At 55.1% G+C, this 21,347-nt stretch overlaps 2 protein-coding genes across 5 annotated transcripts; one reads left to right on the top strand and one right to left on the bottom strand.

Moving 5' to 3' along the window:
• Positions 1-775: 775 nt before the first annotated feature.
• On the top strand, positions 776-11,306 carry FNDC4 (fibronectin type III domain containing 4). Of its 4 annotated transcripts, none has more exons than XM_062614415.1 (6): positions 776-975; positions 6,252-6,367; positions 6,864-7,068; positions 7,978-8,067; positions 8,848-8,981; positions 9,583-11,306. In XM_062614415.1, the coding sequence occupies exons 1-6, from the start codon at positions 903-905 to the stop codon at positions 9,613-9,615; spliced, it is 651 nt and encodes a 216-aa protein (XP_062470399.1). In that variant the 5' UTR covers positions 776-902; the 3' UTR covers positions 9,616-11,306. The 4 variants fall into 4 exon arrangements, with proteins under 4 accessions (XP_062470399.1, XP_062470398.1, XP_062470397.1 ...); XM_062614414.1 differs by having other exon boundaries at positions 777-975; positions 9,580-11,306; XM_062614413.1 differs by lacking the exon at positions 776-975 and adding an exon at positions 5,275-5,416.
• A 2,388-nt stretch (positions 11,307-13,694) lies between these two features.
• Positions 13,695-21,341, bottom strand: LOC134161508 (carboxyl-terminal PDZ ligand of neuronal nitric oxide synthase protein-like). Its single transcript, XM_062614411.1, is given in 9 exon segments — positions 13,695-14,175; positions 14,177-14,401; positions 15,616-15,665; positions 16,413-16,525; positions 16,962-17,034; positions 17,416-17,530; positions 18,062-18,174; positions 18,760-18,902; positions 21,167-21,341. Coding segments are annotated over 9 exon segments (1,101 nt in total). The 5' UTR covers positions 21,252-21,341; the 3' UTR covers positions 13,695-13,991.
• Positions 21,342-21,347: the final 6 nt, after the last annotated feature.

Below are 21,347 nucleotides of genomic sequence, written 5' to 3' on the forward strand. Positions count from 1 at the left end.
AGCTCTCTTCCACATGTTCCTGACAAGACCCCTGCCCACAGGAGTAACCCATGGGGACCAAGCATAGCTCTGCTGGGGCCAGCTCTTGCCAAAGGCTCAGGCAAGTCCCTGAGGTAGCCACGGTCAGTGAATTTTGCAAGGTTAAAGTTGTTAACTGATGGCACCACACGAGTGAGGGTCATCAGAGAAAGGGATCAGGATGATGGGTGACAACTCTGCATCTGCAGCTCCGTGGGTCTGTGAGGCTGGCTCGTCACAGGAGCCCTCCAGGGTCCTGGATCCTTTTGCACAGCGCTTGGCCACTCTCCACACATCGATACCATCGCAGCAGGATGGAGCGGCAGGCAGCCTCTGCCAGACATGGAGGCATCATGCTGCCATGGGACAAACCAGCAGGGTAGGAGCCACGGGCTTGAGAAGCTGTGCATGGGTGCAGGAGCAGTGCCCACACTGCAAGCGGGGAAGGTGATTGTGTAACAAAAGACGCGTGAACACACTGCGCGAGGGAAGACTGTACGGGGCCAGTCGGCACTGGTGGCTCCTGGGGGTACAGCATGCGGCGGGCACTGGTGTTCGCGGGGAGCGGCGCTGATGGGGAGCGGGGTACGGCGCTGACACACACACACCGGGAGCCCTCGGGCTTGGCACTGGCGCTGCGGGGAGCTCAGCCTGGGGGGCGGCGCTGCTCATTGTGGGGGTACGGCTGGGAGGCGGTGTCGGAGCCGCTGCGGTGCCGCTCGGGGGGGCGGCGCAGGGCGGAGCGGGCCGGGGGAGGTCCTGGAGGTCGTTCCGCCCTCCCCGCGCTGCGGCCGGGGCTCGGCCCCGCTCCGTCCCGCGGTGCAGGGAGCCGGGCCGGTGGCAGAGCTGCCGCCCGCGCCGGGGCAGCGGTCCGGCCGGCCGCCATGGCCCGCTTCTCGGCGTTCCTCAACCCCGTCCTGGTGCTCTTCAGCTGCGACCTTTGCCTTGTGCGAGCCAGTAAGTGCGGCGGGACGGGACAAGGGGACGCGTGTGGCCCCGTTCGCTGCCGCGGGGCCCGAGCTGCCGCCTGCGGCGGGGCTGGCGGGGACGCGGGGTTGTCGCTCCCCGGGCGAGGGACCGTGCTGGGCTCCGTCTGGGCCGTCCGCCGCTCGCCGGATGCTGCTGTAGGCTGGGGCCCCTCCGTACGCCCCCGAGGGTTTCCCCTTGTCCCTGGTATGGCCTTGGCCACGAGGCCTGGTCCTGCCGCTCCGGCCCCCGGGCAGACCCCGCGGGACGCCGTGCTGTCCGAGCTGGCCGTGCCTTCGGCCGCGTCGCGTCCCGCTCCCTCCCCGTGGCACAGGGTGCGATGGTGCGGCCGTGCTGCCCGCACTGGAGGGCACCGGGCTCCGCCGGGGGCACCTGGAGGTGCTGCCTGTGGCTTTGGCTCCCGAAGCCTCCCACTTCTAGGCGAGGCGGTGGGGAACTGTGGGCTCTCCATGTCCCCGCGGAGGAAGGGTCTCCCCGTGTCGCATCTCTGTCCCTCACCAGCGAGTCCTGAGAGAGTTAATGCCCCTTGGCAGGGATGCTCCAGTGCTGTAGGCTGGGCTGCTGGCTGACAGGCTGTTCCTGTGCCTTCCTGCCTTGCTTTCTCTGGGCTGCTGTTTGCTAAGACACTGTCGGCACCCTGGGGTAACTCTGTCCTTTCTTCCCTGGGCTTGTCTGAATGACCCTGTGTCAGTGGCAGCCTTCTGCTGTCTATTTGCCCCCTTGATATTAAATTGAATTGCCAGTATCAGACATGTCCTGATATGTTCTGCCATGTTTTTAGTCTCTTTGCAAAATATGTGCTTCAGGGCCTGACAAATTAGGGAAGAGATGCAGTTAGGGTTGTTAAAAAGGGGGCACTTATTTTTAGCTGTGCAGTCTGATGCTTATCTGCTTGCTGCAGGGAGAAGTTGGGCAAACATCTGGGTGCCCTTGAGCAGCCCTCCCAAGGGCATAGGCTGAGGGACAGGTGAGGTCCCCTCTCTGGAGTCACAGCAGGATGGGGAGGATGTCAGTGGGGCTGTACCCCCTCCCTGTGCAGCACCGTATCTGCCAGCATCACTCCTGAAGGGCATCTGTCTGGCCCCTTCCCTAACCTACAAAGCCAGGTGGTGTGGCAGATCTAGTCCAGTGCTCAGCTGCCCACAGGTCAGCCCTCCCCATGTGCCCATGCCCAGCCTCAGGGTGCAGTGCTGGCTCCAGCACACTGGACCAACTCTTCCCACCTCTTCAGCAGGCCTGAAAGGAACGCATTGCTGTGCTGACAGGACAAAAGGGTGTGCCAGGCCTTAAGTAAGTGATTGCTCTTTCTGTGGTGGTGCCCATTTTCTTAATATGCCTTTAATCAAAAGTGAACCTGGATAACTTATAAATGATGCAGACCCATTAGCAATTAATGCATTGGGCAGGGCTTTACTGGGGCATGCTTTTCACAGAGAGCCCAGCAGGCTGCCAGAGCATCTTGGCTTTACAGAATGTTTTTAATAGTTGGCTTCAAAAGAGTACATTTTTTGGAGCCCTTGCACTCACAGATCTTTATGGCAACAGCTCTGGCATGAAACTGCTTTGACCTCAGCTGCAGAGCAGGATGGAGAATGTTAGGCTTAACGTGAGGATCATACACAAAGCTTCCAGCTCACAGAGCTGTTCCTTGGAGTTCTTGTCATACCAGCTTTCAGTCTTGCATATTTTTGGGATTAAACATTGCCCCTGTATTTCTAGGGTGAACTTCTCTAGCTTCAACTTCTGAAACGTCTCTTCATGCTAGGTGTGCAAATCCTGTGTGCTCAGGAATGTATTTTCTGCTGTTTTCTGAATTACAAACTGACCAAGGGACACTCCAGTGAAGTGTTTTTCCAATGAAGAACTGCAGCCTGGGCAGTTTCAGGTCTTACCATCACACGGGTTCAGGTCTGCTTACCTGGAGCTTGCACAAAGTGTGTTTACAATGCATGAGACCTGAAGCACTGACTAGCCATGTGTGCTGTGGCTGTGCTGTGTCCCCATGTCCTCTTGCCCCTTTCTCCATGTGGGACATCTGGGCACTGGTTCTGGGTGTAGCAGCAGATCATGCTGGCTTGGAGTGTACTGTGTTTGATATCAGGGTGGTGTCCCCCCCCAGGATGCCCTTCTGCCGCTGGTGAGTGAAGGTCCCTGCACAGAGCCTGTGCAAGCTAAGTGCAGTTCCAGCAATACTGTCAGCCCTGTGTGCACCCAACAGTGTGGCTCGTGGATCAGTGCAGTGTCTGTGTTCTCAAACCATGGAGTGACTCAGCCCTAGGGCCACGTCTCAGCATCCCCAGCCTGGAAACCTGGGCTGGGCCGGGCCGGGCTCCCTGTGGAAGCCTAGAAAATTCTTCTTCAGAGCAGGCAGCGTGCTACAAGCTCCATCCACAGACTTTTACATTCCTGAGGTATCAGTCCCTGCCTTTAATTTCTTTGGATGCAGTTAAAGGTTGGGAAGTCCAACAGCCCTCTTTGGGCATGTTCAGATCTCTTCTCATTCTGTTAGATGCAAAAAACTACCTAATTTATTACTGTAGATGTATCCTGTTGTCCTGCTCTTGTCCTAAGGCCAGCTGGCAGGGTCTGGTCACATCTGTAGCACTAAGCACATGAGTTCCAGAGAGGGGAGCGCATCAGTGCTACCTAGTAGGAACGGTTCATAGCTTGTGTTGACTCCTGAGCCAGACCCTAGGGTGATTTGGGCACATACTGGCTGGTTCAGACCAAAGCAGTTCCCAGAACTAGCTTCCACCATGCGATTGCTGGGGTGGTTCTAACCTCGTTATATTTGCTAGCATAGAGGTTGCCTTGGACAACTGTTCTGCTACAGTTGTCCGGTTGGACAACCTGAAGGCTAGTAGAAACACTGCAGCCACCCCTAAGATGCTTCTGCCTGGGACAGTGCAAGGGAGTGGTTATTTGCTGGCTGACAAGGTGCTGTCCGCTGCTCAGTCATTAGTTGTACAACTAACTTGCACACAGGCCATGGCTGGAGTGGAAGACCAGACCACATCTATGGGGACCTCAGCTCCTGTGCCCACAAAATCCACATGCTCCAGTCAGTGGCCAGGTCTGGGGACTGCAGTGTTATTCAGCCTGTTTTGCTGGTGGAAGACAAGGATGTGCAGATAAAGACATGGCTCAGAGACTCCCTCTCATGGGTTAGAGTTGTGAATCAGATTCCCGCTGGCAAAACTCTAAGGAGACACACTCTTTGTGGAATAAAGGACATTTGGGTCTATCTTTAAATCCTTTCCAGTTTTCCAGCCTCTTGTTCTGAAAGAGAAGGTGCAGCATCCCGTGATGTCCTTGCTTGTGTTGTCTCCAGTGACTCTCCTGGTGATGCAGCAGGCTTCTGCTGGTGATGCAGCCCCAGTGTCTCTCTGAGAATGTGTTTTCTGGGCTCTGTGGATGACTCTCCTTAATGTCTTAATTGCCCACAATTGACCACAACCCTACCTTTCTCAGAGTGGGAATCACAGCCTTCTCCTGGTTTGTTCTGAAGCTGCATCTATTCAGATGTGAATTTAAATAGCTGACATGCAGAAATTACCTTTCCTAGTAATTCTAAGTATGTTACTTGGTGGTGTACTGGTTATCTCTTTTTCTTGTTCTCAGGTGCCCTCTGGGGCTCTTTTTCTATCTTTATAAATCTCAGCATTGAACTACACAAGCAGCTTGTAGAAGGACACTGTCTTGTTTACAGTGAGAGAGGATACATGAACAGCAGCCTCAATTTCTTTCTTCATGTGCTCCTGCTTGTAATTTCCAGACAAAATTTAGCTTTATGAAGGTCTTTGTTCCGGTGCAGGATCCTGCCATGCTCTTAGTTCTGTGAAACCTCAAAACAGTGATGGTGCAGAGCATGGGTCAGTCAGGCTAGCTTTCTGAAGGATAGCAACGGCTGAGTGTTGCTGCAAGCTTTGCAGCCGATGGCATTGCACTGCTGGGGAAATCAGCTCTGCCTTCTGCATTGGGTTTTCCTCCTCACTCTAGAGCAAGGAGTAATTCCAGGCAGATGAGATGGCCAGATTGAGTTGCATAGTGTGTTTATTCAAAGCTGCCCCATTTTTCTGTCACAGTTGATATATAAATACTGTGTTTGGGCTGCTTCCTACGCAGTTCTGAGTGGTATGCCAGGCATTCAGTGATGTGCATATCCACGGGGCAGCCCCAGAGCTTAGAGAAGCTTGATTTTTACCATCACAGTCTTGGTTGAAGACTTGCATTAATGTAGGATTTGTTTGTATTTTCTGGACCCTATAGAAACGCCAGCCTTCATTGCCAAGAAATCTTCTCTGTGTCCAGGCTATGCAGGAGTATATCATGTCAGGCAGCCTGCTTCTGCTAGTGCTGGAGCTGAATGGAGTAAACTTAGCAACAGATGAACATCTGAGCAGCAGTGAAGGTACTTCAGATCTGCAAGCAGATGTCCTTGTGAAGAACTGATGTGAATGTCATTCTCTCTGATAGCAGGGTCTCTGCAGCACTCTGAGACAAGCTGCAGGCACTTTTCATGTTATTTTGAGCTGCAGGGACTGGTTAAATTGTCACGACAGTCTCTTAAATTCTAATTCTTTCTTTTCTTAGGACAGGCCTTCATGCGTTTCCCATTTTGATGTCTGCAAGGTGGAAGGAGCCTACTGTGGGCCCTATGTGTCTTTAGCTGGGTCTGGCAGCCTGGGCACGTGGTCAGCATTGCTAATCCCTTTCACATGGAACACGTGTTATGAGCAATGGGCTGTATCTGCCCATTGCTGCTAGCAAGCCCTTTAGAGAAGAAGCAGTCAGATGCCTCACGAGCTTGTCCTCCCTCCTGGCTGTAGGACACTGCAGAGGGTGAGGTGTGCAGTGAGCACATTTCTCACCAGCAGCCAGGCAGGGAGGAGCCCTGGCCAGCGAGCAAAGACTGCCCAAGCCATCAGGTGCCACAGAAGGGCAGGTGCACAGGCAGGGAGTAGCTCTGTGCCTGCACACCTCCCTCCAGCCTCACTAGCTGCCCAGCAGGCCAGGAAGCACCATGCCATGTATGTGTTAGTGGTGGCAGGGGCTCAGCCCCATGGACCTGTGTGGGACCTGCTGTGCCATCCCCCTCCTGGGGACAGACTCACTGGAGAAGCTGCTCCCTGTAGCCCTGGCCAACGTGCTGCTATGGAGAGGCCCCCCCATGGTGGTGTGCAGGGGTGAGTGACTGATCTGAGACTTCTTCTTTTGCCTCTCTCCTGTGCATTGCCTCTCACCAGACAGGCCACCGTCCCCTGTCAACGTGACTGTGACGCAGCTGAAGGCAAACTCTGCCACAGTTTCCTGGGACGTCCCAGAAGGAGACGTGGTCATCGGCTATGCCATCTTACAGCAGGTACCCAGGCTCTGTCCCCAGGGACCCCTCTCACTGATTACCAGCATGCTCCTATGTCAGTCCTTTTGCTGCAGTTTGGAGCTCCTCTGCCACCTGTCTGAGGACACCTTTGAGAAACCAGGGTGCTGTGTATGAGCCACCCATCCTGGTGGGAGGCAGCAGACTGGGCTGCACTGGGGGTAGCTGTCCCACCAGTGGCTTCCCTGCGATTTCTCTGGATGATGGTGCTTCAGCCATGATATAACCCTTCTTTGATTGCCTTGCTCCACCTCCGCAGCCCCAGATAATTCTCCAGGGAGGCACCTGGCTCTCAGGCTGCACAGGGATGCTGCATAGCAAAGTGCTGGCCAGCCTGGCCCACCTCAGGGGTGGATGATTGCCTGGGACGGGAGGAGTAAGGGCAGCATGCAGGGCCAGCACAGCCCTGCAGACAGGGGGCTGAGGCTGGTCTTGCTGGGAGCAGCCTCCTGGGGATGACAGCTCTTCACTCTGGCAGCGGCAAGATGGACAGATGCAGCGCTTCATCCGGGAGGTGAACACCACCAACCGTGCCTGCGTGCTGTGGGACTTGGCAGAGGATGCAGATTACATCATCCAGGTGCAGAGCATTGGCCTGTATGGAGAAAGCCAGGCCAGTAAGCGTGTCCACTTCCGAACCCTGAAGGAGACCGACCGCCTCCCTTCCAACAGCTCCAACCAAGGTGAAGCGGCTCCTACCAGCTTGCCCAAGTGCTGCCATGGGTCTACATGTGGAGGTCTCCATAGCACATGCGCAGCAAGGAAGGTGCTGCACTGAGTAGCAGGCTGCTTGGAACACATGGGATCATGATAGGTAGCAGGGCTATACAGGCTGCTGTTGTACACTGCACTATGGCCATGGTGATGTCCCCAAGACCTGGTTTACACCCCTCCTTAACCCAAGTCTTGGCACCCTATTCAGCTAAGCAGGTTATAGTCAGGACAACTGCTGTGACCTGCTCAGCTGCTGCCTGTAGGAAGCAAATACTGAATGGGCTCTCAGATCTCCTAGCCTGCAAGCTACCAGAGGACAAATGATGGAGCTCCACTCTCCTTTCCTACTCATACCCACGTAGTGCCTTCTTGCCTTGGGGTTGTGTACATGCTGGTCCATGATAGATAATCCAAGAATCCAAGAGAGATGATGCCCAGAGGGGGTCCACTGGGCATGGGAGTCTGTCTCCAGCACTAGCCATAAGAAGGAGATTTGAAGAAGACAGGGCAAGCAGATTACTTACTCCCCTCAGTAATTTTGTATTGGACTCAGGGCCTTCTTAACCTACCCTGGTCTCTACATAGGGAGTAACCTCAGTGATTACTCCCATGCATTGTGCAGTCCCTACTTGAACCCAAACAAGCTGTTAGAATCCCTGACTGCCTTTGGTATTGAGTGCAGTTTATCTGACACAGGAAAGCCACAGGCTGCATGTCCTCTTTCCAGCCAAGATGTCGTCCTATACCCATGCTTGTTAGGGGGAGGTTGGGCCTCCTTCCTCTGGGTCTTCTCAGATCCTCAAGTGTTGCTGCTCCTGAAGTAGGTTCTGGTGGGAAGGTACCTGCTGCCAGCACTGCTTGGGTTCTCTTCTCCGCAGGTGACATCACCATGGAAGGGCTGGACAAAGACAGGCAGCTCCAGACAGGCGAGATTATCATCATCGTGGCTGTGCTGCTCATGTGGGCAGGTGAGTGCCACAAGAACATTCCAGCAGGCTCGTGCAGAGGTGCAGTCCAGAGCCCATGAAAAGGATGGTGTTCAAGAGGGTACAATCATATTGGTAAGGGTCTGGCATCCTTTCCAGTAAGTCCATTGAATCTCTGTAGGAGGTCATGCCTCAGTCTGCTGAAACTGCAAGATGGGTGATTTACTCCTGTACAGCACTTGATTCAAGCCAGTGCTCTAGCAAACAGCAGGTTGCCCTGGGAGTAAGGAAGCCTAGGAGCTATGTCAGCACCTGACTGATCATATGCAGCTGCTGTGAATGGGAAGTCATTTGTCCCCAGCTCCCTTCCCAATAAATGTGGGTTTTCTGGTGGTGTCTTTCAGGAATCTCTCTTTGTCCTAGGTGCCTAGGGTGGTCCATTATGGCAGAGGTGGAGGGTAATGGGTTTAAACTTAAACAGGGGAAGTTCAGGTTAGACATAAGGAAGAAGTTCTTCCCTGTGAGGGTGGTGAGGCACTGGTACAGGTTGCCCACAGAAGCTATGGCTGCCGCCCCATCCCTGGCAGTGTTCAAGGCCACGTTGGACAGTGCCTATGGTGACATGGTCTAGTGTCAGGTGTCCCTGTCTATGGCAGGGGGTTGGAACTTGATGATCTTAAGATCCTTTCCAACCCCAACCGTTCTATGATTCTGATTCTATATGACCAGCACCCCAGGGTTCCCTGGGCCTGGCTGATTTCCATCTGGGATGCTGGGGGTGGGGAGGCAGGGGCCAGTAAGACATCCCCTGTCTTTTGGCAGCGGTGATTGCCCTCTTCTGCAGACAGTACGACATCATCAAGGACAACGACTCCAACAACAACAAGGAAAAGACAAAGCCATCCTCGGAGCACAGCACACCAGAGCGACCGAGCGGAGGGCTGCTGCGAAGCAAGGTGAGGGAAGGGCTGGCAGGAGGTATGGCATATGGTGTCTGCTGTGGCTTGCTGTCTGAACAGGTTCTGGCTTTCTCCAGGGACACCCCAGCTCATGCTCTCACCTTAAAAACTGAGGGGGTTTAGAGTGCAGTGAGCCCTGGTCTCTCTGGGGTAGTGTGTATGTGCTCCATGGGCGATTGCAGGAGAAACACTGGAAGAGATGGCAGGATAGTATCAGCTCCCACATTTGCAGTGTGGTACCTGCCCTCTCACTGTGACAGCCCCTTCACCATGCCCTTCCAAAGCTGCACCTTTTCTGCATCCCATAGGCAGGTTCAGGCAGGAGGGGGTTCCAGCAGCTGGGCAGCTGTTGTTATGGTTCCTGCACTGGTCTATCCCTGATCGCTTTCTGCCTTCACTGGGGCCTGCTCTGGAACATCACCACATGGGTTATTCATGGGAAGCTCAGGGCAGCGGGCTCAGCAGCAGCTGGCAGCCCTTTTGTAGAAGAGGTGTGCTGGTTTGGTGCCTGCTGTGGGAGCTGGGGTTCTGCCGTGGGGTCTGCATCCCAGGCACTTAGCAAAGCGGAGCCTTAAAGCAGATTTTTCTCTCACAGAAGAAGTCTCCCTCGGTCAATATAATCGAGGTGTAGGTGCAGCACCAGCTCTGCGTCTGGGGTCCTGGGCATCCTGCCAGAGCCAAAGCAGGCCTTGGAAGAAGAGGCAGCACCAGGCGCCCAGCCTGGAACTCTGCATGCGAAGAAGACCCGCGTATCAGAACTTACACTTTCCTGAGGGCGCCCGCCCAGGGACGCGCATGGAGCCGGCTCCCAGCCGTGCATGCAGTGTGTGGCCATGCCCATCCCGCACGCCTGGCCCCGCTGCCCTGCTGCTGCGGAGCGCCGAGTGGAGAAAGGGTTGGGGGCCGCACCACCAGCCTCGGAGGGGCAAGCCAAGGGGAGCAGAGGGACTGGAGCGCAGCTTGAGGGGAGGCAATGTCCCTGCGTGCTGGCTTGGCCAAAGGCATGGGTGCAGCCCTGTGGCACTGGACACCTTCCAGTCAGGCAGCGTGGGGCAGGCCATGCTCTCGGCTCCTGTGTCTGGGCTCCGGGAGCTGCCCTTTTGGCCCTGAGTCTGAGGGGCTGGGGCAATGCAGGCATTTGCCCCAGTGCTGCCAGGGGAGTCGTGGCCAGGAGGTGGCAGGGTTATCTGCGGGGCTGGGCCCAGCAAGCACAGCTAAAGAATGGATCCCTGCTGGAGAGTGGGGCTCCACTGCACTCCATCATTGCCATGCAGGGGCTTCAAGGCCTCTCCCTGCTGCAGGGGATAAAGACACAAAAAAGCAGGAGGAGCTAGTGCTGCCACAGCGCCTGGCTCACCTGCGAAGTGTGCAGCCAAGGGCAGGGAGTGCACAGCCATTCTGTGGGGTGGTGTGATGTCCATAGAGCAATGGGAGCAGGCAGTGCCAGAGCATGGCTGCAGCTTTGCCATTTCCCAGCTAGGGCTCAGTCCTGACACATTCAAGCTGTTTGTGGGGGAGCTGCTGAGCACCCCTGGGGCAGTGCAGTGCCTGTGCTGCCTGGAGGAGATAATGTGGTTAGGTCAGGCAACATCTCAGCAGGATGTGTGCTGCAGAGCTCACTACTGCTGCGGAGACAACACTAGCTTCAACAGTATCATATCCCACTCCTGGCTCCTCCTGTCTCATAAGGGGTACGGTATGGTTACTGCTGATGCTTCCACTCCTGGAGCTGGGCCAGTGGCTTGCACCAGGTTGGCTGATGTGACACAGTCCTGTTGGAAAGGGCTGCCCCTGAATGCCCAGAGCTGGTGGACTGCTGGCTTGTTGTCATGTGCCCAATCTGCTCGTAGGAGGACAACATGAGCCATCAGCCACACAGGGGCTGGTGAAAAGGTGATGCTTGGACTGTGCTTGTTTGCTCCCCAGAGCCTGCAGGCAGAAGTCTTTCACTGGGTATCAGCACTGCTCTGTTCACAGCTGAGGCTGAGCCCAGGCAAGCCCTTCCTACTGGTGGTAGGAGGGAATAGGGTGATACCTGGAGGTTCTTTGCTGCAGAGGTGGCAACTAGTGCCCTGGCTACTGCTCTCCCTCCATGCTCTGCTCTGCAGGCTGTCACTGAGCTGGGTACTGGCTCTGCAGCCCTGGACTCAAGCATCACAGGATCCATCGTCTTCCAGGAATAAACTTCCCAGTAAAGCACTTTCAGGACTCTTACTTCCAGGTGCTGCTCAGCTCCTGCTGCAGGGCTAGATGAGAATGGGACAGGATAAATGACTCCCTGTGGCAGGGTCTTTTCAATAAAAGCATCCTGGCTCAAAGGCAGCATTGTTCCTGTTGAGGTGCAGGTTTGTGTGTGTACATGTGTGGGTACCATGTATCAGCACTTCTTGAACATGTGTGTATGGCTCTTATGAGGAGACCTGTTTGTGTGTGCTGTGCAAGAGCTGCAGGTCCTCTAAGGTTGTCTTGCACACCTCTGACCCTTAGTGGCATTATAGCTCTTTCTCTGCACCAACAGAACAGGCTACAGAGAGCAGAGGCACCCTGGCAGCAGAGCCAGGAAGGAGGATAAGGCAGCTCCCAGCAGGCTGCTGGCGGGAGGGCCTGTGCTGCTCTGTGGTCTGGGGAGGAGAGGGGTACCTGAGCAGCAAAAGCACCATGGTGGTGGGGTGCAAGTGTTTCTGTGCTGTAACTTGGGCTGCAAGGAGCGTGGCCATAGCACCAGAGACACAAACCACCTTGTTTAGCCAGCTAACTTTAAACTTTAGGGAGATACTTTAAAAAAATATAGGGCTGTCAGAGAACTACCAGAGTTTTTGAAAAGCTCTGGTGCCCTGGAAAACATTTAGAGGTGCTGCCCTGGAGGGTCAGGGAAGACACATGCCTACTATCATGAGGTCTTCAACCAGACCAGGGGCACACAAAGAAATGAAGCAGCAGAGACAAGGAGCTGGGAGAGGCACCAAAAACATCTGACAAAATGCAGTCATTGTGGCCACATACAAAGCCTGTTATGTTAAATGTAAAATTGGATGCAGAACCCCAAGCCCCCAGTCCTTTCCCAGACCATGGCAGCGCAGGAAGGCAGAGAACTGCAGAGACGAGTGCTGCACACAAAAGGCAGCAGCAGGGCTCGACAAAGGTATTTTTCTAGGGCACCTACAAGCAGACACCCTGCAACAGCACCACAGTGGCACAAGGAAAAGGCTGTGTGGCTTGTGGAGCAATTCTAGCACACCAATTTAAGAGATACTGGACAGTGCTAGCACATGTGAGTGATGTTGAACTCATTGCTAGCTTGGACATCACTAAAACTAAACAGACTTAGCAAAGGTTCTCAACACACAAGGCTGAGATTGTGTCTCAGGGAGCACTTCACTGACTACAGCAACAGCTTGTTAAAGCCAGGAATAACAGCAGAACTGGCACCCAAGAAGTCCTGCAAGAAGCTATACAGGGCTGTTGAGCGTAGTCATAGCAAAGAGCACTCCTCAGCAACCATAAGTCCCACAGAGAGGCTGTTAAACTGTTTGGAATGCTTCTGTCTAGAGATGTGACAGCAACCAGGGAGCAAGGTAGAGGCCACTGTCCTCCCCAGTGGCAAGGAGATGGTGAAGAGTCATTCTCAGGACAACAGCAAAGGGCAAATGAAACCATGAGCATGTGCCAGCATTAGCAGCAGCGTTGTCTACCCCTCAGCACTACCTGGAGCACTCAGCTGCAGGACAGCATGGATGCCAAGCGTCCTGCTTCAGTGCAGGGCAGGAAGCCACATCAAGGACTGTTAAACCCACACCACCAACAGGTCAGCCATCCCTCTGTGCTGGAAGCTGACTTGGCAACGACCTGCTCACCCTAATAACCCCAATAATATCTCCAGGTTGCTCTGTGCACTCAGCTGTGAGAGAAAAGGCACGATCCCACAATTCAACATGCAAAACCGCAAGTGAGAACACCAGTGTGCAGCTCTTGGCTGACCTGCAGGGACCCAAGGATCCCAGAGTGAAAGCCTTCCCCAAGCACCTGCCTACTGCAGCTGCTGGGAGACCAGCTCTGCCACCACACGTTGCACATAACAAGGGCCACTCAGCTGGGGCTGGCAGTGTCACCAGCCTTAGAAGGCAAGATGTGCTGCAATGATACAGGAACCCAGCAGCAAGCTCCTCAGACAGAAGGGAGCTGCAAACTGTTAACTTGCTGGAGAAACCAGACATCCTGTTCAGATAGACATCTCCTCCTCTATCTGGGGAAGGAAACCAAGTGCATGGCTTGCCCATGTGTCCGGACCACAGCCAGGCGTGCAGCAGAGCAAAGGCACCTCAGAGTAGAGCAGGCAAATGAGGGGGAGAGGTTGAGACCAGCTGGCACACTGGAGGCTTGTGTCCTTCCTGCCTCAGCATCATTAGTTGTCAGTGCTCTTCAGTGGAGACGACACTCACAGGTTCTCAAGATGCACCACTCCAGCACAGCGTGGACCAGCTCCCCCCAAGATAACAAAGAACACCCTGGGCCCCAGCAGCCTTCCACACAGGCAAACCCACTCCTTCAGGGCCAGCAGCAGAGGAAGACAGGAAGACATGGGAGGTCCAGGGCAGTTGCAGGCTCCCATGAGCTCAGGGAACAGCCCAGGCAGCACAGCAGACACACAGTACCTTGGCACACTGGTGCATGGCACCCCATCCAGCACTCAAACCCAAATAACAACAGTAAAAAAAAAATCACTTTATTTCCCTATAAGGGCATAGCTTTCCCTTAAAAACCAGCTCATTTCCACTCGTGAGTCGGTGTGGGGCTGAACGGCAGGGGCAAGGCCTCTCTCACTCCTCCAGGCCAAGAACTATTGCTCCCTGAGGGTCACTCATGCTAAGCAAGTATTCCACCATCTGCAGGGGGGCTGCACAGCTTCAACTGGTCCCCAGCTGCCACCACGAGGAGAAAAGTGGAAGAAACAAGCAAGGCAGGTCAGACACAGTGCAATCCAAGGCACACTGGCTGCATCCTGCAAGCTCAGAGCACTTGGGGTGGCTCTGCATGCACTGGAAGCAGGCACCAGCCTGAGCTGGGAACAGCTGCAGCTTGAGGCAGTTCATGCAGGCAGAAAGCAGGACAAGGAGCGGATGTCACAGTCTGTGCACTGCATGGCAACGGTGCCAGCAGACCCCGCGCCTGGTGGGCAGTGGCAGGAGCAGGCACTGTCTGGCCCAGAAGCAGGCACAGGGTGAATCCTGAGTGGCTGGTCCATGGTTGCAGAGATCTGGCTTAGCCCAGGGGAGTTTTGGGGCCAGCAGTCCTGGGGCCACCTGTGTGGCGGTCTCCAGCCACCGCCAGCTCCTTCTAGCTGTCTGGGGGTTGCCCCAAACGGTAGCACAGTAGCTGTGCAGTAGGAGAGCTCACTCTGGGCACAGGAGGTGCTGACTCTGAAAAGCAAGAGGGAGGAAGATGTGGTCCATGAGGGGTGTGGCTGGGAACCCAGCACAGCCTGGGAGCAGAAGCACATCTTCCCAGGTGAGCCATCAGCCCTCTACCCCTGCAGAGGCCATGCTGGGGGACGTGGCAAAGCAGCACTGAAGGAAGGAACTTACCTGCTCGGCAGTGGGCTCCCCTCCCCAGCTCCTCCATGCTGCTTTAGAAGAGAAGAGAGCACCCATTATACCTCAAGCAAGGCCTGCTGAGAGACACAGCATGCTCATGACCCTGTCAACACAGGCATGGTGCAGCAGTACCAGGCAGTTGGAGCACAGAAGGTCCTCACCTACTTGCTACCAAACCCTTTTGCCAGGCCAGCCTGTCCTGAGATAAAAAGCCATATCTCTTTCCCACCAGGAGCTCCCACATACAAAGGGGTGCCACTTCATAGGGCTACATACAAAGCTTAGTCTGTGCACATATTGGTTCCTAGCTGACACCAGCTCAGCCTGGGCTCAGCCCTGTGGTGCTACAGAGAATAGCCACAGTAGAACAGGCCTCTCACGCCCACCACCACAGGCACTTCTGCAAAGACAGAATCACACAATAATTTGGGTTGGAAGGGACCTTCAAAGGTCATATAGTCCAACCCCCCTTGCAATATGCAGGGACATCTTCAACTAGATCAGGTTGTTTGGACCAACAGGTTAATCCTCCACTGTTGGACTGGTACCACCAGCTCCCCCCAAATACAGGACAGACACCAGCAACCTCAGCCCCAGGCCCTAGTCCATACAGAAGTAGCATGACCAGGCCTCCATCCCAGCCCAAGCCTCAGGGAAATCAGTGGAAGGAGAGGGACAATTCTGAGTCCCACCAGAGTGTGTGTCTCATAGGCTGGCCTCAGCAAAGAATGGCAGAAACAAAACAAGTAACATTTCTGGGTACATTTCCTGAGGGTCAGCATCTATCCCCCACAGCTCCACTGCAAAAGCTGAACTGCAAGATCCGCCCCTCCACAGCTCAACTCCCTGTTAATTCAAACTCTCAGCTGACAAAGGCAGAGAAAGCAGCAAGAAGCTCCCCACTGCCCCCATGCAGATTTCCCCTGTGCTCCCATCATGCCCATGGCCCCAGCAGCTGCCCCTGCATGGGGCACAGAGAAGGAAACAAGACAGGGTTCATCAGATAGATACCTGAACACAAGCAACAGCTCACCACCTACCCAGATAAGGTTTCAATGACGTTATCATCTTCTTCCTCCTCTTCCTCCTCCTGGTAAACAAACAAACCAAAAAACCCACCTTGACACCTCACTACCTGTGCAAGTAGCTGCTAGGACTGAGGCTGGTCTACCCAGAGCCTGTTCTGGAACAGCAGACCAGTCCCTGGCCCCTTCACAAGCCACAGTCATCCACCAGGCATGGCACAGATAAAGGGCACCTTTGCCCAGACAGTAGTGGGGTGAACACATCTTGCTGCTGGAGGGCCAGGCAGAGGATCACCCAGGCTGTAAGCAAGTATAATCCCAAGCACTGCCAGGCTGGGCCAGCACTGGAAGCATGAGGCCAAAGACTAAGCGTCCAGAGGCACCTGGGCAGGGACACAGTGAGACCGGCAACACTGGCAATGCTCTGACTGGCTCTGGACATGCAGTAGGTGTAGTGCAGATGGGCAGGGCTGAGCTTCAGAGACAGTGTCTCACCCCTAGCCATGGCACCATGTATAGAGCAGATCCTGGTTTGCTGTTTGACAGTGCCAGCAGAGCAGGGCTGAGGGCTGCAGCAATGCTGGGTATGTCAGGAAAGCTCCTGGAGCAAAGACCACCTGAAGAACTGTGCCTGCTTTGTGAGACAGACAGAGCATAGTGCCCTTCTTCATGTTAGGCCAACATGTGTGAGGGAGGCTGTGCAGACATCAACAGAGTCCTGGAATGCCAGGAGGGAGGTGTGTAAGGGTTACTCTTTCCCTGCCCTAATGTGAGACAGCCCTGGACATGAGCCAGACTTGCACATACTGTACCCCAAACTGGTGTCTGAAGGGAGGGCTCCCCGGGGGGGCTGGCTCACTTGGTCTGCTGGGCTCACTGCTCTCCAAGACACATGAAGGGTGAAGGGGCTGTTCCTGCCTAGAGCCTGGGACAGGGCAAAAGCAGCAGAGTTAGTGCCTGCAACCTGAAGAAGGCCCAGCAAGGGATGCACAGGCAGCACTGTGGTCAAGGGATAGATGCCCCTGCTGTGCTCAGGGGAGGGCGCAAACAAGGGTGCAGGATCAACTGCTCAGGGCAGGTACCACACAGCCCTGAGCTGTGCTAAAGCTCAGCAATGCAGAAGAGCTCAGCATGGATAGCAGGGATGCCCCCAACCCCACCCCAGCCAAAGACAGGGTAGGCTCCCCATGTGGGGCAGAGGCAGAGAACACAACAGCAGGGGCAACAGTCTCCCTGCTTGGTGTGTTACAGCAGCCAGGCAGTGAGCTCTCTCTCCTCCACACAGCCCAGGAGAGGGTCCCACACTGGAGACCCTGATCCCAGGGTTAGGCAGAGAGATGTGTTTGAGAAATTCCTCCTACCTGCATGTGCTGCTTCCCAGAGATCCAGTGCCATCTGGAAGGCCTGGGCCACAGTCAGAGTCACAGCCTGAGCCTGTGTATAAGAAAGAGAGGGAACGTCTCCTTCCATCTGGGGCCTCAAGCCAAGATAACCCCACTACAATGAAATGTGAGCCCCCAGGCCTCCCTCGCTGCCCTTCTCTGCAGAGCACACACACAGAAGGCCAGAGCTCAATGCTGTGTCTGTCTGCATGTGGCCCAGCCACTCCCAAGAGGGGATCCCAGAGGAGCTGGGACAGAAGAACCTCCTTTCGCTCACCACCTGCCTCTGCAGCATGTGAGCACACACGCTCCCTGGCTCCTTTTCCAGCTGAGGTGCACGGAAGTAAGGACCTTTTCTCTCTGAAGGGAGGCAAGTAAGGCCCTTGCTCCTACCCTTACCTCGTGAAGCCAAGAACAGAAGGGAACTGCTTACAATCTTCTTCTTGGGTGAGAGGAAGGCATGGCACTCCAGTGCCCCGCTCTCCTGGCTCTGGGCAACATAAGCAAAGACTTTGTTCTGCAGCTTGTCTGTTGTGCAGTAGGAGATCCTGCAAGCAGAGAGGAGCTGCTCAGGGTAATAACAGGCCTGCTGTGCTGCCAGCCCAGCAACGAACAGTGCCAACAGTGCCTGAGACTTTCATCTGCCCCAAATGATCAGACAGCCCATGTGCCCAGCAAGGTCCAGAGGCTGCCTGGCACCTACAGCTAGTAAGAGATTTCTGCATTCACAGGCATTCATTCCCCTCCTGTGCTGCCCAGTGTGCTCCTCAGTCCTCTGATGCCCAGTTCAACCCAATGTATGAACTCAAACACTGAGACAAAGTAAGGACAGAAAGGTGGGTGATTGCCTCCAAGGACATGATTGGAGGCCAGAACTCAAGGTTGACAAGGACCCAGCCTGTGTTCAGCCCTAGGCCATGCTGTGAGGCTCAGCAGGGAGAGGGCACGGGCCTCAGGGAGCCAAAGGAGCTTGAAGGGCCCACTGACACAAGGCCCATCCCTCCCTGGCTGCTCAAGACCACACAGGTCTCCCCGCTGGCTGCTGGGGAATACCCAAGCCTTCCACATGCCATGCCCACCTGTAGATGGAGATGTTCTCAACTATCTCCTTTGTGTCTGCATCCTGAAGCGAGATGCCCCTCGGAGACACTGTCAGAATCACCTTCTGGAACTTGCGAGCGCCCGCCCGTGCCTGGGAGTGGGGAGACACCAGACACCTCTGCTAATCTGGAAGGATCTTCACCCCTGCCTTTGCTGTCAGGAGCCCCCCAGACTCTGTATGGGCTGACATAGAATCATAGAATAGTTAGGGTTGGAAAGGACCTTAAGATCATCAAGTTCCAACCCCCCTGCCATGGGCAGGGACACCTCACACATCCACTTGGACCCTTGCTGCAAAGGCTCCTGCTGCAGGGATGGAAAAGCAGAGCCTGGAGATCAGACATGGCCTGCATAAAATGCCCCTGGAATTCATTCACACTACTGCCATGCATATGGGAAAGGATAGCTCCCACCACTTCATCCTCCTCCCCATGCTGTGACAGGCACAGCTCAGCTCATAGCCATGTTCCAGGTGTGGAAGCAGGAAAATAGCTCCCCTCACATCACAAAGCCAGAGACCAGCCAGCCTCCTGCACATCACCCTCCTCCTGGGAACAGCTCCATCCCTCACTGGGGTTCAGGGCTGGGACATGGATGCTTCCCAAAGTCCATGGGCTGGGCTCTGAACTGGCTTTTCTCCACCCCAGCACAGCAGGGCCCCGGGGTCATCTCTCACTGTGGCCACGATCCTGCGAATGGCAGCAGCAGCCATATCTTCTCCCTTGGGTTTTTCTACCAGTGTCATGCCTAGATACTTGAGCGTGAAGCACATCCCCTCAAGCAGTGGCTCCTGCATATCAGCCCAGCTCTCAGGAAGCTCTGCAAAGACAAAACACCTTAGAAGCCAAGTACTAGCAGCCCCATGGCTATGCCCAGCAGAGCCACCCCACTTTGTTGTAGCTTCATTGCTCCCAGCAGCAGTGAGTGCAGTCCCTGCACTCAGCAGGGCACCCTCCTGGCTCTGTGACACTCTTGGAAGAGGACTACAATGAGAGGAGAGTTCACTCCCGAAGCTTTAATCCTCCATCCCTAGAGGCTCTTACTTACAGGCTCTGCCAGCACAGACAGTAAATTCCTGCATATCTGCGTAGGGCCTCAGATGTTGCAGTGTTCACTGCTACCTGCAAAATCCTTGTGTTCCTGGGTCTCATCTATTTCACTACAAGCAGGATGTTCTCTGTACTGCGTTCATCTCACCCACCTAAGCTGCTGGCACACCTCAGGAACAGCAGCATTTGCTGCCATGCTTGGTCAGATCAAAACCCCCAAGTTGTCCTAGTGTAGCCAAAGCCAAAGCCTCTGGTAACTGTCATTTGCAGCAGCAGGCTGCCAGGCAGGGGTAGCTTGTCCAGCACTCACAATCCAAGCTGAGACAACTGGGAAGCAACTGCATCACAGAGATTTTTGTGTTAAAGAAGAGCTCAGACTGGTATTTCAAAGATGCAAATTGGCTTCTAGGAATACACATTTTATGTATGAACTGCAGTGCACAGAGGGAAGAGAGCTCCCCAGTGCATTACTTTGCAGGTCACAGAATTAAAGGGGCACTGGCTTCTGTTGCCTTTGTCTTCTCTTTTCAAATCCCATTGCTTTTATCAAGTAAAAAATTACAATATAAAATTGAGCAGTGTCTGTTCACTCAAAAAAGATTCTCTAGGGACAGTCCTCAACATCTCCAGCTTCCTTCAGAAACGAGTCCATATCACCAGCACCATATGGCAGATGTGCTGGTAGGAGAAGCAGTCCTGATCCTGTGTCAATCCTGACACTACTACTGTTGGCAGAGAACACAGAAATGGATGCCACTGGCTTCAACAGGAAGTTCACTCTCATCGAAGGCAAAAGTTTTAGTTATTGGACTTGGGTGCTGCACACAAAGGAACAATTCTCTTGTGCCAAGCACTTTCTGGTGATAATTTTCAAGGAGAGCTGTTGCAGATGTTAGCACATGCTTACTTTCTTCAAATCTCAAAGAGCACAGGGATGGCAAGAGAGGAGATATGCAGAAGGGCCAAGACACCGAGTCACATCTCTCTTCTTGGGGATTTAGCCCACAGAGGGAAGGAACAGGAGCACAGAAGTTACATGCTCTGCTGCAAACACCATGTTCCTGCACTTCCCTGGGAATTGCTCAGTTACCTACTGTTCACACTAAACTAATACTTCTCAGGGTTATTTTTCATCTCTTTCCTGGGATTAGCTCCCTGAACACCACTGGCACATTTGCAGAAGGCTCCAACTCATAATTGGAATAACCTGAACCCACAGGGAAATCAAGAGACCTTACTTGGCCTCAGCATACTCCTGCACAAATGGCAACTGCTAGGGAACCTGCCTGGTACCGTGCAGGCAGCAGGGACCTATACCCAGGGCAGACAAGCGACGTTTCCCTGCAAACTCTGAGAGCAGCCCACACACGCCAGTGCTGCCAGAGTGAACTCTGCTGCTCCAACAAAGCCTTTGGGCAGCTGTGACTGGGAAAGCCTAAGCACAGCCCTCCCACTGGTTCTGAAGGATCAGCCTCGGATCTGGCTGTGCCACAGGCAGCGCAGCAGCCAGCCTGCAGTGAGATACATACAGCCCGCTGCGCTCACCACACGTGCAGTGGACCAAGTACAGCGTTTCGAGGAGGCCAAGGCCTCCAGAGGGTGCCCATAAGGCACATCGTGTTTCAGCACCACCAGCACCGCCTGTCTCACCAGCCCACCAGTGCGGGTGGCCTCGATTCAGAAGTGGGGCAAGAGGCTGGCAGCCAGGGGAGCGCACCAGGGAGAGCCGGGGCAGCAACCTACTGCCCCACAGCCTGTCCCCAAGCACTGCCACCGCCTGCCCCACAGCAGCCCCCCCGCGCTGCTCCACAGCGCAGGCAGCCCGCGGCCCACGGCACGGCTACAGCCTGCTCCCCGGACCCCACACCGTTCCCCACAGCAGGCAGCAGCACCGGCCCGGGCCCTGCCAGACCCAAGACGCGGTCTCCGAGCCCGGAGCGATGCCCGGAGCGATGATGCCCGGAGGGATGATGCCCGGAGCGATGATGCCCGGAGCGATGCCCCGCCCGGCCCCCGCCCGCTCCCCGCACTCACTGCGCCGCCGGCGGAGCCCCAGGCCGTGCCGGGCGAGGCGCGGACTCCGCAGCACGGCGCGTCCCGCCGCCCGCAGCGCCTCCATCCCGGAGCTGCCAAGAGGGCGATACGAGGCCCGGTCAGGACGGGCGGGCTCGCTAACGTCATCACGTCAGCAGCGGCGGAGGCGCTGCGGTTGCCG

This window comes from Pezoporus occidentalis, unplaced genomic scaffold, assembly GCF_034315485.1.
Source record: "Pezoporus occidentalis ecotype Australia unplaced genomic scaffold, CSIRO_AGI_Poc_V1 ctg175, whole genome shotgun sequence".
NCBI classification, from domain to species: domain Eukaryota; kingdom Metazoa; phylum Chordata; class Aves; order Psittaciformes; family Psittacidae; genus Pezoporus; species Pezoporus occidentalis.

Coding starts and splice junctions, on each gene's coding strand:
- FNDC4 (XM_062614412.1), top strand. CDS start 5,320: ATGCAGGAGTATATCATGTCAGGCAGCCTGCTTCTGCTAGTGCTGGAG. Junction 6,368..6,863: donor GCTATGCCATCTTACAGCAG/GTACCCAGGCTC, acceptor TCACTCTGGCAG/CGGCAAGATGGACAGATGCA. Junction 7,069..7,977: donor TTCCAACAGCTCCAACCAAG/GTGAAGCGGCTC, acceptor TCTTCTCCGCAG/GTGACATCACCATGGAAGGG.